The 14,968-nt window shown below is 39.3% G+C and overlaps 1 protein-coding gene across 1 annotated transcript; it reads left to right on the forward strand.

The window, feature by feature from the left end:
- The first annotated feature begins 1,062 nt into the window (after positions 1-1,062).
- Positions 1,063-14,958, forward strand: sh2b1 (SH2B adaptor protein 1). Its single transcript, XM_067381726.1, has 11 exons — positions 1,063-1,539; positions 1,800-1,840; positions 2,477-4,550; positions 5,006-5,107; positions 6,520-6,611; positions 6,771-6,856; positions 7,129-7,281; positions 10,147-10,358; positions 11,014-11,188; positions 13,267-13,357; positions 14,798-14,958. The coding sequence occupies exons 3-11, from the start codon at positions 2,874-2,876 to the stop codon at positions 14,817-14,819; spliced, it is 2,610 nt and encodes an 869-aa protein (XP_067237827.1). The 5' UTR covers positions 1,063-1,539; positions 1,800-1,840; positions 2,477-2,873; the 3' UTR covers positions 14,820-14,958.
- Positions 14,959-14,968: the final 10 nt, after the last annotated feature.

The following is a 14,968-nucleotide window of genomic DNA, read 5'->3' on the forward strand; positions in this document are numbered from 1 at the left end:
ACTTGTAACTTGTAATGTCATTTCGATGTAAGGCATCTGTACATTTATTCAAGTATGGTTGTCAGTATCTGAGTAGTGGATGCTTTTGTGCTACTCAGCTGGGAGACTGAAATGTTCACTGTGTGAGGAGAAGAAAGTATTTGTAGTACTATACTACTTAAGTCATTAAATGAATGTTTATTTGTGCTTTATTGCTCTTTGGAGAGCAAATTCCTTGCCTCTTTGATGTAAACAAAAACAAACAGAATATTCTATTGACGTTTTCCTGCAAATTTTTTGGGTACACAGACTGAATACACAGGACGTGAAAGGGGGAGTGGAAGCAAACAGCCCCAATATGTCTTTTGCAGGACAGTTACAACTAGGAAATTTTGGAGGAAAATAAAATACAATTTTCTTCGTTTGCACAGTCCTGTACCTCATCTAACGGGTTGACAGGCAGTTCAAACTTGATGCCATAGTTTCTCATAATTATGAGACCATCTATGACATTTTCTTGAAAGATTTGTTGTGTTTTAACCCAATGAATTAACCCATCATTCTTAAGTGCTACAATTCCATTGGTGAACAATTATTTTTACAATCCAACCTAGGATTTTAGTTATTATTATTATTTACAAGTCACTTTTGAACATTTTAGAAAATGTGCAGCTGGCTGTTTATAATCACTGCTCATCTCTATAATGCTATTTGCAAGCAGTACTTGTGCCTTTCACTCGTACTGACCAGAGATTCAGGAAGATTCAGAGAGTTCCGGAGACAAGAACAATCAAACAGGAATTACACGATCACAGCTGTTATAAATCATCTTGAATGTTATGAGGATTTTTTCCTCATATATAGAAAAATTCTATATATTTTTAACTCACAATATGTACTTTATGAAAATATTATGGGCTCAAGTGTTATTATTTTATACATTTTTCACATAGCATTTCTCATTTTCCAATCCCCGGCTTTCAGTGAGCACAGATTCTCCCACTAGAATAATCAAGAAACAACCTCAAGTTCAGTGTATTACAGCCTCCAAACATATGACTCAGCCATCAGACAGAGCAACATCATTTTTTTCACAACTATCCAATGTGGCTCCTCCAAAAAGTGCACATCCCTCTTCCTCAGATTTTTCCTCTCATTGAAAATCCCCCTTCTCCTACTCTCCCTGTCCCCCCAACCTACACCCTCTCCCACTATATCGCGAGAGACTGATTGGGACAGCAGGCAGAGAGAAATATTCATATACCTGCAACAAGAGCAGTTGCAAAGCCTTTATGAATAAATAGATACCATATGATTCATCAATAAGTTTAGCATCAACAGGGGACAGCAAGACGGAGAGGAATGAATGTTAGTGTTAACACTGGCAGACAAACTGCCTGCTTAGCAATACAGCCAGCTAGCTGACCAGCAGCTCAAACTTGATAATTTATTAGCAGTGCTGGGTTAGCTAGTTAGCACCAGGCTAGTTCAATATTTGCACTTAAACTTTTTCCAATTTCACTCACGCCAGCGAACAAATTGCGTCTTTTGTGCAAAAAGGTGAGTTAATGTAACGTTTTATTTTCTATTGCATAAGATTGTTAGCAAACTAGCCAGCGTTTTTATGAGCTAAAGTTAACTGGCTAGCCCGAGTTAGCTTGGTGTGTTGACATCAGCGTGAGAGCGTATTATGACAAACTTATGTCAGACAGCTAACTAGGCGAAACGTGTTGTTAGACCTTGTATGTTTTCCCATATCGCATGATTTTATTGTAACTCCAACTGACAGGCCTTTACGCTTTATGTGTTTTTCTTTATAGCTAACTGCACCGGCTTCGAGTTACACACTGGCCTGAAGATGGTGAGTTATCATCGGGGCTTATGAGCATCATTTCTACATCTTCCGCTCATGTAAATCGTCTAAACCGGTTTCATATCAGTGGCTTGGTTTCGATTAGTTTGAGTTCAAATGCTCACGAAGCTCCATTTCTTGCTTCTATATGGTTCAATAATAAAATAATTGAAAAACAAAATTAGCGTTCTTCAGATATCAGGTGGATTTTTGGGTCTCACAACTCAAAGGAAAACAACGCTTGCATTCATGCTTCATGCATGACAGTTAAAACTTAGAAATGTCACAGTATAATGTATATTTAAAATCTCTAATCATTTATTCACTTTCTGATGTTTCCAAACCTGTATGACTTTCTTCCGTGGACTACAAATAGAGATGTTTTCAGCCTCGTTTTATATTCACTTTTGACAAGAATGACAAGTTGTCATTCTGCAATCTCCTTGTAACACCATGAGAGTGACAGAATTTCCATTTTAGAATAAACCATCCCTTTAACTACAATATTGTTACAATTTCTATATTTGAATGGTCTGTTTTTGTTAAGACTGTATTGTAATTATTATTTATTATTACGATTAGTCGAAAATGACTTATTTTAAAAAATAATTTACCTATTTTTTTCTCTATTTATTCATCATTTAGGTCACAAATCCCTACCGCAGGATCCTCTCAAAGCCTTAAAACTGGAGACCACCTGAGAACTAACATCAGCTCAGCCTGCTGCTTTGACATGTTTAGTGTTACTCGCCATACTTACATTTACACATATTATTTTGTGTAGAATGTGAGCTATTTTAGAGCACCAAACATTGACAAATTGAGTCAAATATTTTTCTTTTTTTTTTTTTTTTTTAAATGGGGAAGACAATTACTAGTCATTGTCAGGCCACATTTTTCAGTCAGTTTTTCTGAATTCATGTCAATTGTAAAACCGTAGCCCGATGAACAGATTTCGCATTCCCCATACACACGTAGATCACAACGATCCTGACGTCTTTGATGATCGTTTGGTCTTCAATTGCCCACTTATTAGTCAGTCATGAACGGCTCCCTCTTAACCCCGCCCAGCCCGCGAGCTGCAGCTAATTCATCTCCCCTTCCGCCGTCCCCGTCTCCATCGCCTTCTCCTCCATCTCCATCATTGTTGCCCCTCTCCACAAGACCCCCACCTTTGCCTCCTCCAGCTCCTGTCAGTCAGCCCTTGTCATCATTGTCTGACACACCCACACCATCTCCATCTCCCTGCCTTAGTTGGACCGAGTTCTGTGAGCTCCATGCCCGGGTTGCTGCCGGTGACTTCGCCCGCCATTTCCGGGCCTTCCTGCAGGAGAACCCGCATTACTCCCCTGATTCAGCTGCTGCTTTTTGCCGCCGCTTCACTGACAGATTTGTTCGTCATTTCGAGAGCGAGCTCGAGGGGACAGGAGTCGGTAGGGAAGGAACAGTGAACTGGGTCGCCCAATCGGACATTATGTCGCTGGAGGAGGACGCAGCATCTCCGTCCCTGCTGCCACCAGAGGCCGCCACCCCCTGCCCGCCCACTCACACACGGGCTATGCCCAAACCGATCTTGACCCAGGAGGGCCGCGGCATGGAACGATTCCAGAATACAGGAGCGTTTCAGGATTTGTATGCCCATACGCAGATTCTCCCACCATCCTCTTCTTCATCGTGCTCTTCCTCTATGGGTGGGAATAATGGGCGGAGGGAGGAGAGGGGAATTGTAGTCAAACACAATCCATCTGGCTACAATGACCTGGAGGAAGAGGAGGACAGCTGGGCGGGGCCCGTGGCTGGAGAGGAGGTGGAGACGGACGTAGTAGGAAGGGACGATGAGGGCGAGAGTGAGTTGACCTCAGAAAGAGCCGATCTCAGCCAGACTCCGACATGCCCCAACCCCTCTGGCACACCAGCAACTTCTGGTTCAAAAGGTAATGGGACACCCATTGGGGGTAACTCCAAAAATAAACTAAAAAAGCGGTTCTCTCTGCGCAGCGTGGGCCGCAGTGTCAGGGGTAGCGTGCGAGGCATCTTGCACTGGCGCAGCTCCTCCAGCGATTCCCCTCAGAACTGCAGCGTGGGTAACGTCAACCCTCTTCCTTCCAGTTACAGCTACACTACAGGCCTTCAAGATGGCAAGAGGAACTCCGGCTCGCAGGGTGTTCCCGCTTCTCTCCCTGTGTCTCTCTCCCTTCCCCTTTCCCTACCTCACTCATCATCCTCTTCGTTGCCCCCATCATCCTCCAGTAGCGCCACCTCCCTTTCGCTTTCCGAGGCCCGTGACTGGCGGAGGAGCAACGGCGATGGGGAGAAGGAGAAATGGAGTCACCGGTTGGAGAAACTGCGTCTGTCTCGCTCACCGCCGCCGAATCTGTCCGCCGCAGCTCCACCTTCATCTGCCGTGTCCCCCTCGGCACTACCACCAAGCAGCATCAGCGCCCCCAGGAAGATGGGCAGGCTGGTACGGGAGGGTGGTGTGACCGTGTGCTCGTCTTCAGATGAGTTCGCCAGCACTCATGGTTTCCCAGGCTTTTCCTTTGGACTGCTGCACCACGGCACGGACAGCACACTGTCAGGGCATCCCGCGGCCACCGGGGGAGCTGCAAGCGGACGGGGCATGCGTTGGCACAAGTGCCGTCTAGTTCTGAAAGAACGAGATAAGGATGGAGGGGATGGAGGGCTGGAGTATTTCCTGGAGTTTTACATCCCGCCTAAAGTAAGTGACTGGATTTCTGCTGAATGTAAATTGTGTGGAAATTTTTATTGACACATATTTTATATATGTGCTATCGTTCAAAAGTTAGGGGTCGGTGAGATGTTTTAATGTTTTTGAAAGTCTGCTGTGCTCACCATTTATTTGATCAAAAATACAGTAAAACAGTTTTGAGAAATGTTTTTTCAATAAGTTTTCTATTTGAATATATTTTAAAATGCAACTTATTCCTGTTGTCCAGTTTAATGTGTCCCTGCTAAATAAAAGTATTCTTTAAAAAAAATATCTCTGACCTCAAAATTTTGAACGGTACTGTATATTTATTTAATTATTTGTATTAGTATTATTAGTCAAGAATATTATAAATAATAATGATACATTATATTAAAGTACCAGCTGACTAGTTTAAGTTATAAATAATCTTTATATTTTGACATACTTATTTTGAATACTTCCAGTCCTCCAAGCCCAGACTGACTGTCCCATGCGGCTCTATTGTTGACGTGAGGAGCACTACAGCTATAGAGGTGCCAGACAAAGAGAACACCTTCCTTCTACAGGTACGTCAGGACACCTCTATTTTTGTCTTTAGTAGTTAGTCAAATCTGTAATAAGGATGCAAGAACTTTACCCTAACTTTACTTGCATATGTATCAAAGACATTGTTGCCACTGTCATCTGATGTATCATTAAAGGTGCCGTAGAATGTCTTTTCAAAAGATTTAATATAAGTCTAAGGTGTCCCCTGAATGTGTCTGTGAAGTTTCAGCTCAAAATACCCCATAGATTTTTTTTATTAATTTTTTTTAACTGCCTATTTTGGGGCATCATTAAATATGCACCAATTCAGGCTGCGGCCCCTTTAAATTCTCATGCTCGCGCTTGCCTTAAACAGCATAAACAAAGTTCACACAGCTAATGTAACCCTCAAAATGGATCTTTACAAAGTGTTCGTTATGCAACGTCTAATCGCGTAAGTATGGTATTTATTTGGATGTTTCCATTTGATTCTGAATGAGTTTGATAGTGCTCTGTGGCTAAAGCTACCATTACACACTGTTGGAGAGATTTATAAAGAATGAAGTTGTGTTTATGAATTATACAGACTGCATGTTTAAAAATGAAAATGGCGACAGCTCTTGTCTCCGTGAATACAGTAATAAACGATGGTAACTTTGACCACATTTAACAGTACATTAGCAACATGCTAACAAAACATTTAGAAAGACAATTCACAAATATTACTAAAAATATCATGATATCATGGATCATGTCAGTTATTATCACTCCATCTGCCATTTTTTGCTGTTGTCCTTGCTTGCTTACCTAGTCTGATGATTCACCTGTGCACAGATCCAGACGTTAATACTGGCTGCCCTTGTGTAATGCCTTGAACATGGGCTGGCATTATGCAAATATTGGGGGCGTACATATTAATGATCCCGACTGTTACGTAACAGTCGGTGTTATGTTGAGATTCGCCTGTTCTTCGGAGGTCTTTTAAACAAATGAGATTTATATAAGAAGGAGGAAACAATGGAGTTTAAGACTCACTGTATGTCTTTTCCATGTATTGAACTCTTGTTATTCAACTATGCCAAGATAAATTAAATTTTTAATTCTAGGGCACCTTTAATCAGTATGCATGCCATACTTGTAGATCTTTGTTGTCCCTTCCTGATCTGTTATATAGATAAATTACAGAATGAAACAGATATGTTGTAAATGAATTAAAAACACACTTAATGAATCTCATGCATGACTAATGGTCACAATCACTAAATAACTTTGTATATAGATGTAATCTAATAAACAACTTTGGTGAATTTTAAAGAATTTATTCATAGCTGTAATTGTAGTTCACTTTGCATTTAGTTGCATCCTGTGTTGTTGCACCCGTCCAAAGATCCTAATCATTGAAAACTGTACACGTTGAACATCTGCACATTTGATCTCTTCTTGTTTTTCTCAGTTGGAAGGTCAGGCGCAGTACGTGATCGAGACCAGAGATGCGGTTCAGATGAGAGCTTGGCTCAGTGACATCAGAAACGCCATTTGTTTGAGGTAGGTCTTTATGTTTCGAATCATTAAAAAGAGAAAGCACTTTGTGTATGGAAAGGTTATTATGAGATCGTTTTTAGTAGCTTGCTTACGTGCAAGACACCATGTGACAATCAAAGCTCAGCAATGATCTCAAATGTACTCGTTGACCCTTCTCATCAGTGAACAAGAGGATGTTGAGGGCGTGTGTGGCAGTGCTCTCACCGACCTCAGCGTAACGCCAGAATTCAGCGACCGCCTGTCTCAAGGTAAGCGTTTGGAGATGATGTCACCATGATGTGGTCAGCTGCATTCAGGACAGTATGTGTAATGGGACATGTGCTTACTTACATGATGTCTGTTAGAATGAGCCCACAAATCTGGTGAAAAACTGGTGGTTATGTGATTAACACAAGTATTAAAAACATCTGATCTGGAATTGAAATATTCATATTTTGCAGTGAACAAATGAATGAATACAGCTATTTAACAGTAACTACAGATGGTGATGTTTCAGGTGTTTGATGTGTTTTCATTATAGTTTGCTATGGTGGAGTTGGTGGTTCTCCCCAGCTGGAGCCTCTACCTCCTGAGTTACCACCCCGTGCCCCTCTTGACGAATCAGACAGTCGACTGCTTAGTGGGGGCGGAGCCGGTCTTGGCACACCTTTTGCTGAAACTCCTGATGCCACAGGTACCTTACTACACTAAACACACACACATGACGTCTATATTACCCTAATCCTGTTAACATTTTAATGCTTTTGTAAACATTTAATGATTAAATGAGACAAAGAAGTCAGTGTTTCCATCCGAGTTGCTTATTTAATTGAAAAACTGGAATATTGAGGAAACAATTTGCAAATAAAGCAGAATTCCCATCCCATGTGCTCAGAAAACAAAATAATCACTTTCAGGAAGTTTTAGCCACTGGAAAAGCCACTATTTTATTAAAGTCGGCATGAAATGAATATTCACCCCATCTATTTTTTAAATGCATCTTATTGCTCTTATTTTTAATGACTTATCCGTGCATATGTTTTAGGGTTTTTTTTGTCTTTCTTATAAGTAACTTAAAGGTACACTATGTAAAAAAAAAAAAAAAAAAAAAAAAACATAAATTTTGCAGAAGAACATTGTTTTGGTTGTGTTTCAGCTCTGCGTGATTGCAGATGAATATGATTATCCCACTGCTCATAAAACATTCACTACTAGGCTTAAGATATATAACCAGTTTAGATGGAAAGGATCTCAAGCTGACTAGCTGAAGATTCAAGACGTTACTGTAGCTATAATATTAAAGGGTTAGTTCACCCAAAAATGAAAATTATGTCATTAATGACTCACCCTCATGTCGTTTCAGACCCGTAAGACCTCCGTTCATCTTCAGAACACAGTTTAAGATATTTTAGATTTAGTCCGAGAGCTTTCTGTCCCTCCATTGAAAGTGTTTGTACGGTAGACTGTCCATGTCCAGAAAGGTAATAAAAACATCATCAAAGTAGTCCATGTGACATCAGTGGGTTAGTTAGAAGTTTTTGAAGCATCAAAAATACATTTTGGTCCAAAAATAACAAAAACTACGACTTTATTCAGCATTGTATTCTCTTCCGGAATCCTTTCCATTGAATTTATTCCATTGGGACTGTTAATAAACCTGGCATGGCTGCCTTGTTTTGATTTTAACTTTGTTAGTGTTATTTCCACTGAATCAAACATGCTTTTCTAAATAAAACTTGTATAATGCTACTAACATTACCGTTTTCCAACCAATACAACTTTAGTTGAGCTCTACTATACTATATTGTCAAAACCACAACGTAATTTGCTTTTACACACACAAGATGTTCTGTGCAATTTCATAATGACAGAGTTTGAAATGTTTGAAATGAACACCTGTAAAATGGGGGTAAATATCAATTGTGGAGGGTAACAATGTCAAATCAATAGGCAATTTGGTGGGTCATGTTTCACAACAATTTGCTGGTGAAGTTTATGTAATCTGCGCAAATTTATTGAACATACTCAACTCATAAGTCAATATAAATATTAAATATAGCCGAATTGAGCAGCACCTGCACATTTGTGGCTTACTTTAACACAAACGTCACTAAGCAACAAATAAAGGCGCTGGTTTGTTTGCTTTGAAGGGAATATCGCAGACCCAAAAACATAACAATGTGGGGTAAATAATCCCAGTGTAAAATGGAAAGAACCACTGGAAAGAACCAGACCCTGGCCAGATATAAACACTGATTTTGCAGCAGCGATCGAAATGAGTTAATGACCTTTGAAACTAATGTTACGCTAAAGATTGTATTACATTGTTATGCCAGTAGGTGGCGACCAGTGAATTTTAAAATGTATTTTTAAAAATCCAGATTATCCAGAATCATAAATTAAGATTTAAAGAATTTATAATATATTTTGGCATCTAACTTATACTATTAGCACTGTTACTAATATTAAAATGTACAACCTTAAAGACTAGGATGAAGTCTTTATGCACATTAACAAGGCTTTGGGACAATCATGATGAATTATAATCCAGGATTCTGAAATGTTTTCTTATTTTAAAAACCACTTTAGGTATGCCTCTCTAAAATGCTTTGAATAATCATACTACCAAAATTAAATGTAATATGGTGATTTAAATTATGTTTGCACTTTCACTTTGAGGACTGCCATTCCAGTGTTGCAAGCTCGCATTCAAATCTGCCACCATCCAATCAACAACTGGTGGAACCAATTTTGTTTTCAATAATCTGTTTCATTTAGATGTACATCAAATATATATGGAAGAAAAGATCATTTCATTGCGATGTTGAAGGTGCAGTGTGTAAATTTAGAGGCATCTTGCAGTGAGGTTGCGAATTGCAACCAACGGCTCAGCGCCGTGCTCACCCCTCCTATACTTTAGAGAAGCTATGGTGACGGACACAAAGACAAAGATGTCGTTGACTGAGACCGCAGAGTAGCCAGTCAAGCAATGAGGTTTCTTCTTACTTCTAACAAAGAATGGTCTGCTTCTAATAAACCAGACGACAACAACTACTACTACTTCATTGCGTATTCAACATAGTGATGATGCAACACCAATGAACACTGCTCTGTAAAGCAGTTTTTCGGTTTAGGGTTACTGTAGAAACATGCTGGAGCAAAATGATGTCTTGACATGGAGGGGGGACCTGCGGTGTATGTAGATAGAAATGGCTCATTCTAAGGTAATAAAAACACAACGGTTCATCATGTAAGGTCTTTATGCTACATAGTTATGTATATTATATTGCATTTCTGTCAATAGATTATCCTAAATTTTACACACTGCACCTTTAAGTAAATAGAGATGCTGTGCGATGATACTGTTCCAACATATTATTATTTAGTAACATGACTTTTTTGCACACTTTTTATAGTCATTTTGGAAATTGTATTTGCATCTTTGTGTTTGCATTCATCTTTTTTTTATGCAGTATCCCAAAATTCAGGTAAAAATATGTGGATGGAATTTCTTACACTTATGATGGATCAATTCATGTTTTTTTCTGGTTTTTCTCAGGTTCGTTCCTGTTCTCTGAGGGTTCTGTGTCAGAGACTGTTGAACATCCTCTGAGTGAGTGTCAGTGGTTCCACGGCACACTCTCTCGTCTTAAGGCGGCCCAGCTAGTGCTGGCAGGTGGCATGGCCAGCCATGGTGTGTTCCTTGTGCGGCAGAGTGAGACACGGCGTGGGGAGTATGTCCTCACCTTCAACTTCCAGGGCAAAGCAAAGGTAAATGTGTGGGAATTCTTATTTAACGTATAGAAGGTTTGGGGTTGGTAAGATTTCTCTTATGTACAGAGCCCCTAAAAGATGAAAAACTATACTGTGTGTTGATGCTTTTGCATTCTCTCACAAATATTTTACTTTGCATTTGCTCACCAAACTTTTGAGTTCTTTGCGAGGGAACGCAAAAGCTGTGCGAGCGAAGGCAGAAGTTTTTAAATATATTTTTTTCAATCACCATGTCCCTTTCGGGGCTCCGTACTTATTAGTGCTGCAATTATTTGATCAATATTTTAAATATATATTAACATGTAATTTATTCCTGTGATGCAAAGCAGTCATTACTGAAAAGTCAATCGCATGATCCTTCAAAAATCAAAAGCTCAAGAAACATTTCTTATTATTATCAATGTTGAAAACAGTTGTGAGGTTTAATTTTTTGGTGAAAACAAAAAAGGATTCTTTGAATAATCAAAAGAACAGCATTTATTTGAAACGGAAATCTTTTTGAATATAATTGTCTTTACTGTCACTTGTGATCAGTTTATTGCTTCCCTGTTGAATAAAAGTATAAATTTATTTTTATTTTTCTTAAATGTCCAGGATTCTTGATGAATAGAAATAAATACCTCTTCCTTCTGCTCTGGCATTTTCCTCAAAGCACTTGCGTCTCTCCCTGAACGAAGATGGACAGTGTCGTGTGCAGCATCTCTGGTTCCAGTCCATTTTTGACATGCTGGAGCATTTCCGTGTGCACCCCATTCCCCTGGAATCTGGGGGCGCCTCTGATGTCACCCTCATCAGCTTTGTGGGGGCCACGAATGTCCGGCAACCAGGTATGGAAGGTTGGGCTCAGCTTTAAGGCGTGAAAGTTTACAACAGAGCATAGATAACAGGGAAATTCTGCATTTTTAGATGACGGGCCAGTAAGCGATCAGAGGTGCCACTTGCATCTCCCTCAGAACAGTTGATTGGGTTAAAAAAATTGATATAAATACACTGACTATATATCTAAGACTTATTTTAAAATTTAGAAAAATACTTAATCATAGACATATTACATCAGCAGCATGGGGGCCAACCCAATTTTCATTTTACTTAATATTTTGAAAGCAAAATGTTCTCATCCTGATGTTAAAATTGTTTGAATTGGCTATCCACAGTACTGGTGAACCTGTCTCTTTTCACACAAATATAGAAGATTAAAAAAAAAAAAATACATTGTACTACATCAGTATTTATTGATACACTGGATTATACATTGGGTTTTCATATTTAACTGTTGCGAGTAAATGTTTAACAGTTCATTTTTTTTACTATTGTTATTAGCATTTATATAATTTAACTTATTTTATTAATTCTGTTCTGAGTGATTTTTAAAAACTACTTGAAAGCTAATTGAAACAGCCATTATCCACCTTATTTTGCACTGCAGAAGAAAACTGTTTTCTGTGAATGTTTGACACTTCTGATTCATTAACCACTATAAGTCAATGACTAGAAGAATAAGGAAGTGCAGTAAATGGTGGAACTATTTGCGTTGGTTTATAATTCAATATAAAAAAAAAAATTGGGTAATAAAAATAGCAGTTTGCAATATCAAGCATCATAACAAGTTGTTTTCTACAGCTAAAAATAACTGGAAGCAGATGAGACCGGAAGCCAGACATATTCAATTTAGAAATGGTTTCGCCCGCTCTTACATGAAAAATAAGGTGGATAGCAGAAACCAAGACCCTCTTTATAGGTCATTTATTTATAAATGAAATCCAGATGACATATTTTGCAAATGTAAAGTCATTTTCATTTGTAGTACGGTAAAATTCAATTATCATTGATTCTCAATAAGTAAAATATATCACCCATGAGTGAATCACATAGAAATGTTAATACGTACACCAGTCTGCACCTTCACAAATGTGACATCACATCCATGAAGTGTTTCATGTTGTTTTATTATTAAATGATATCATATTTTATCATATGTTTGCATTTCTTGTGCATTTTGATACCATTTGAGAATTACACTCTGAGAATAATGTGACTGTATTAACAATGCTAAAATATTTTAATCAATTGACAGCCCTAATAAAGACATAAATGTTACATTAAACAGCTGTTTTGGGGGAGATCCTTGTGGGCCCACGGGAAAAAAGAAGAAAGATTTCTTAGAAGGCGTTTAGCTTCTGTCAGTTAGATTCTTGAATACTGGGTTGATTTTAGCGACGCACACGGTCTTTGGCACCGAGCTTGTGTGTGTCATGTGAGTGGGATGAATCTGGAGAGTGATAGTATGTGTATTTGTGTATGTGTGTGTATTCATAAACAACATGGCCACTGCATGAGTTGTTTGCACCTGTCACTGAGAAATGACTAAATTTGGGATCACCCTGTGTGTGAGATCACTTCCTGTCACGGCATGCTTTTGAAAGGACACTTTGTGCAAGCATCTGCTACAACTACTCGCGCACACACAGATCCATCGCTGCTGCCAGAGACTGCTGTGCATGGCTTTGCTTTTGTTTTTTATGACAATGATTGTCTCCTAATGTGATTTCTGTGTGCTTGACATGACATATGACCCCCCCCCCCCTCCTCCTCCTCCAAATGTTCAAAACATTCACCTTACCCACTATTTCCTCGTAATGATCCATCTTACATCTCCTCTAGATGCTCCATCTATTCTTTTCTATCACTGCATTTTTTCTTCTACTATCCTCCATACTTCTTTCAGACAAACCGATTTCCCTTCCATCACCACTGCCTTCCTTCATTTTGATTTTCAGTCACACACTAATTCATACTGTACTCTCCCTCCTGTTGCCCTGCTTCAGCCTCTGGCCTTTCCCATAGTGCATATCAGAGCTCTGATTGGCTGTTTTTGTTGTTGTTTGTCGTTGGGTCATCTTCGCAGGCCGGGAAAGGGCAGGCAGCCGCCCCACAGTCTGTGATGTCATCACCACGCGCCACCCCGACTCTCCATCAACCCCCATCTCTGACTGTGTGTAAGTGAGACCAGATTCAACAGAGAGAGTTAGACAGAGAAGGTCTGAAAGAAGGAAATAAGGTCATGCCGGTACATGGGTGTTAGCCAATTATAACAAAGGTCATTTACACATAAAAACATTAAAGGTAGAGTACCAAAAACAGCTTGTTTGACTCGAAGTGTCAGAAAAAGGAAGAAAATTGTCATGTAAAACAACCCATTTTAACTTTCGGTTAATTACTGTACTGTTCAAAAGTTTGGGGGCGGTAAGATGTTTTTGATAGAAGTCTCTTCTGCTCACCAAGGCTGCATTTATTGATCAAAAAACAGTAAAAAGTATCATATTGTGAAATATTACAATTTTCTATTTCTATTGGAATATATTTTAAAATGTAATTTATTGTGATCCTTCAGAAATCATTCTAATATGATGATTTGATCAAACATATCTTAATTATTTCAATTTTGAAAACAGTTGTGCTGCTTAACAATTTTATGAAAACTTTTTTCCCTCCAGTTTTTTTTTTCTGTGATGAATGGAAAATTCAAAAGAATAGCGTTCATTTGAAATCTTTTGTAACACGACAAATGTCTTTACTGTTACTTTTGATCAATTTAATGTGCCTTTGCTGAATAAAAGTATTAGTTTCTTTTTTTTTTATTTTACTGACCCCAAACTTTTGGTAATAGTGTAAATATTTCCAGTGAAATGGTATATTCAAATTAGGAAAATGTAGAGCGTGACTGGACTGGATCATCAAAGTGTGTCATCAGGCAAATCATTCCTGAGGTACAGAGCTACTGCGTTTTCCCAAATTATGCAAATGTAGAAAACATTGGGTTTTTTACATTTGCATAATAAGACCGTGAAACTGTATTACGAATGTAAATAGGCTCCATTTTGATTTGATAAGGACTGGGACAGCAGATGAAAGAGCAAATTGTGGGAAACACACAAGGATGCTTGTTAGAATAAGACAGAAAAAGAGTAGCGACAGGTCATCCGTTCACATCAGCGCACATCTGTCTGCTTAACTTCCTCATTCACAGCTGGGTTTCAGTTGCACACATCCATCCTGAAATGTGTGTCTCAGGGTAACACTTTCATTGAACATTTGCTCACTATAGCCGGCGTTAATCGTAATCTTTATTGAATGTCACACATTTATAGACAGTGAGCTCTGTCTCCATATAAACCTGATTCAGGATTAGAAGATGTTTCAAAGAGTCCTTATGTAAAGAATGAGCAGCGATTTATCAATCGATGACTCTTTACTGCTGTTTAGTGGAGGCCGGGTGTAAACAGTCTGTGCAATGTGTTGACTAATTCCATTACTAGCATGTGTCATAGCTGTCAAACTTTGCATCTTAATGTCATTACTCTCATAATTTTTGGTCACATTTAATTCTCATCCCTCTCTCCTCCTGTACTGGTTCTCCTCTCTATCGCTGTTCTCAGACTTGACCAGCAGACCCCATAGTCCTCCTCAGCCGCCTCCTCCCCCTCTGCCTCCCGGACGCCCTCCGCCCCCGACCCCGCCGCAGGAACGAGGGAGCGAATCGGAGGCCGCCGGAGGAGGCGGAGCCAGCAGCGGGGCAGAAGAGTGCGAGGAACGCGAGCGGGAGCCGC

This window comes from Chanodichthys erythropterus, chromosome 3 (assembly GCF_024489055.1).
Source record: "Chanodichthys erythropterus isolate Z2021 chromosome 3, ASM2448905v1, whole genome shotgun sequence".
NCBI lineage: Eukaryota > Metazoa > Chordata > Actinopteri > Cypriniformes > Xenocyprididae > Chanodichthys > Chanodichthys erythropterus.

Excerpts from the sequence above, each read along its gene's own strand:
- sh2b1 (XM_067381726.1), top strand. The coding sequence starts at position 2,874 with ATGAACGGCTCCCTCTTAACCCCGCCCAGCCCGCGAGCTGCAGCTAAT. Across the intron at positions 6,857-7,128 it reads CAGCGACCGCCTGTCTCAAG|TTTGCTATGGTGGAGTTGGT; the intron begins GTAAGCGTTTGG and ends TTTTCATTATAG. Across the intron at positions 13,358-14,797 it reads ACCCCCATCTCTGACTGTGT|ACTTGACCAGCAGACCCCAT; the intron begins GTAAGTGAGACC and ends CGCTGTTCTCAG.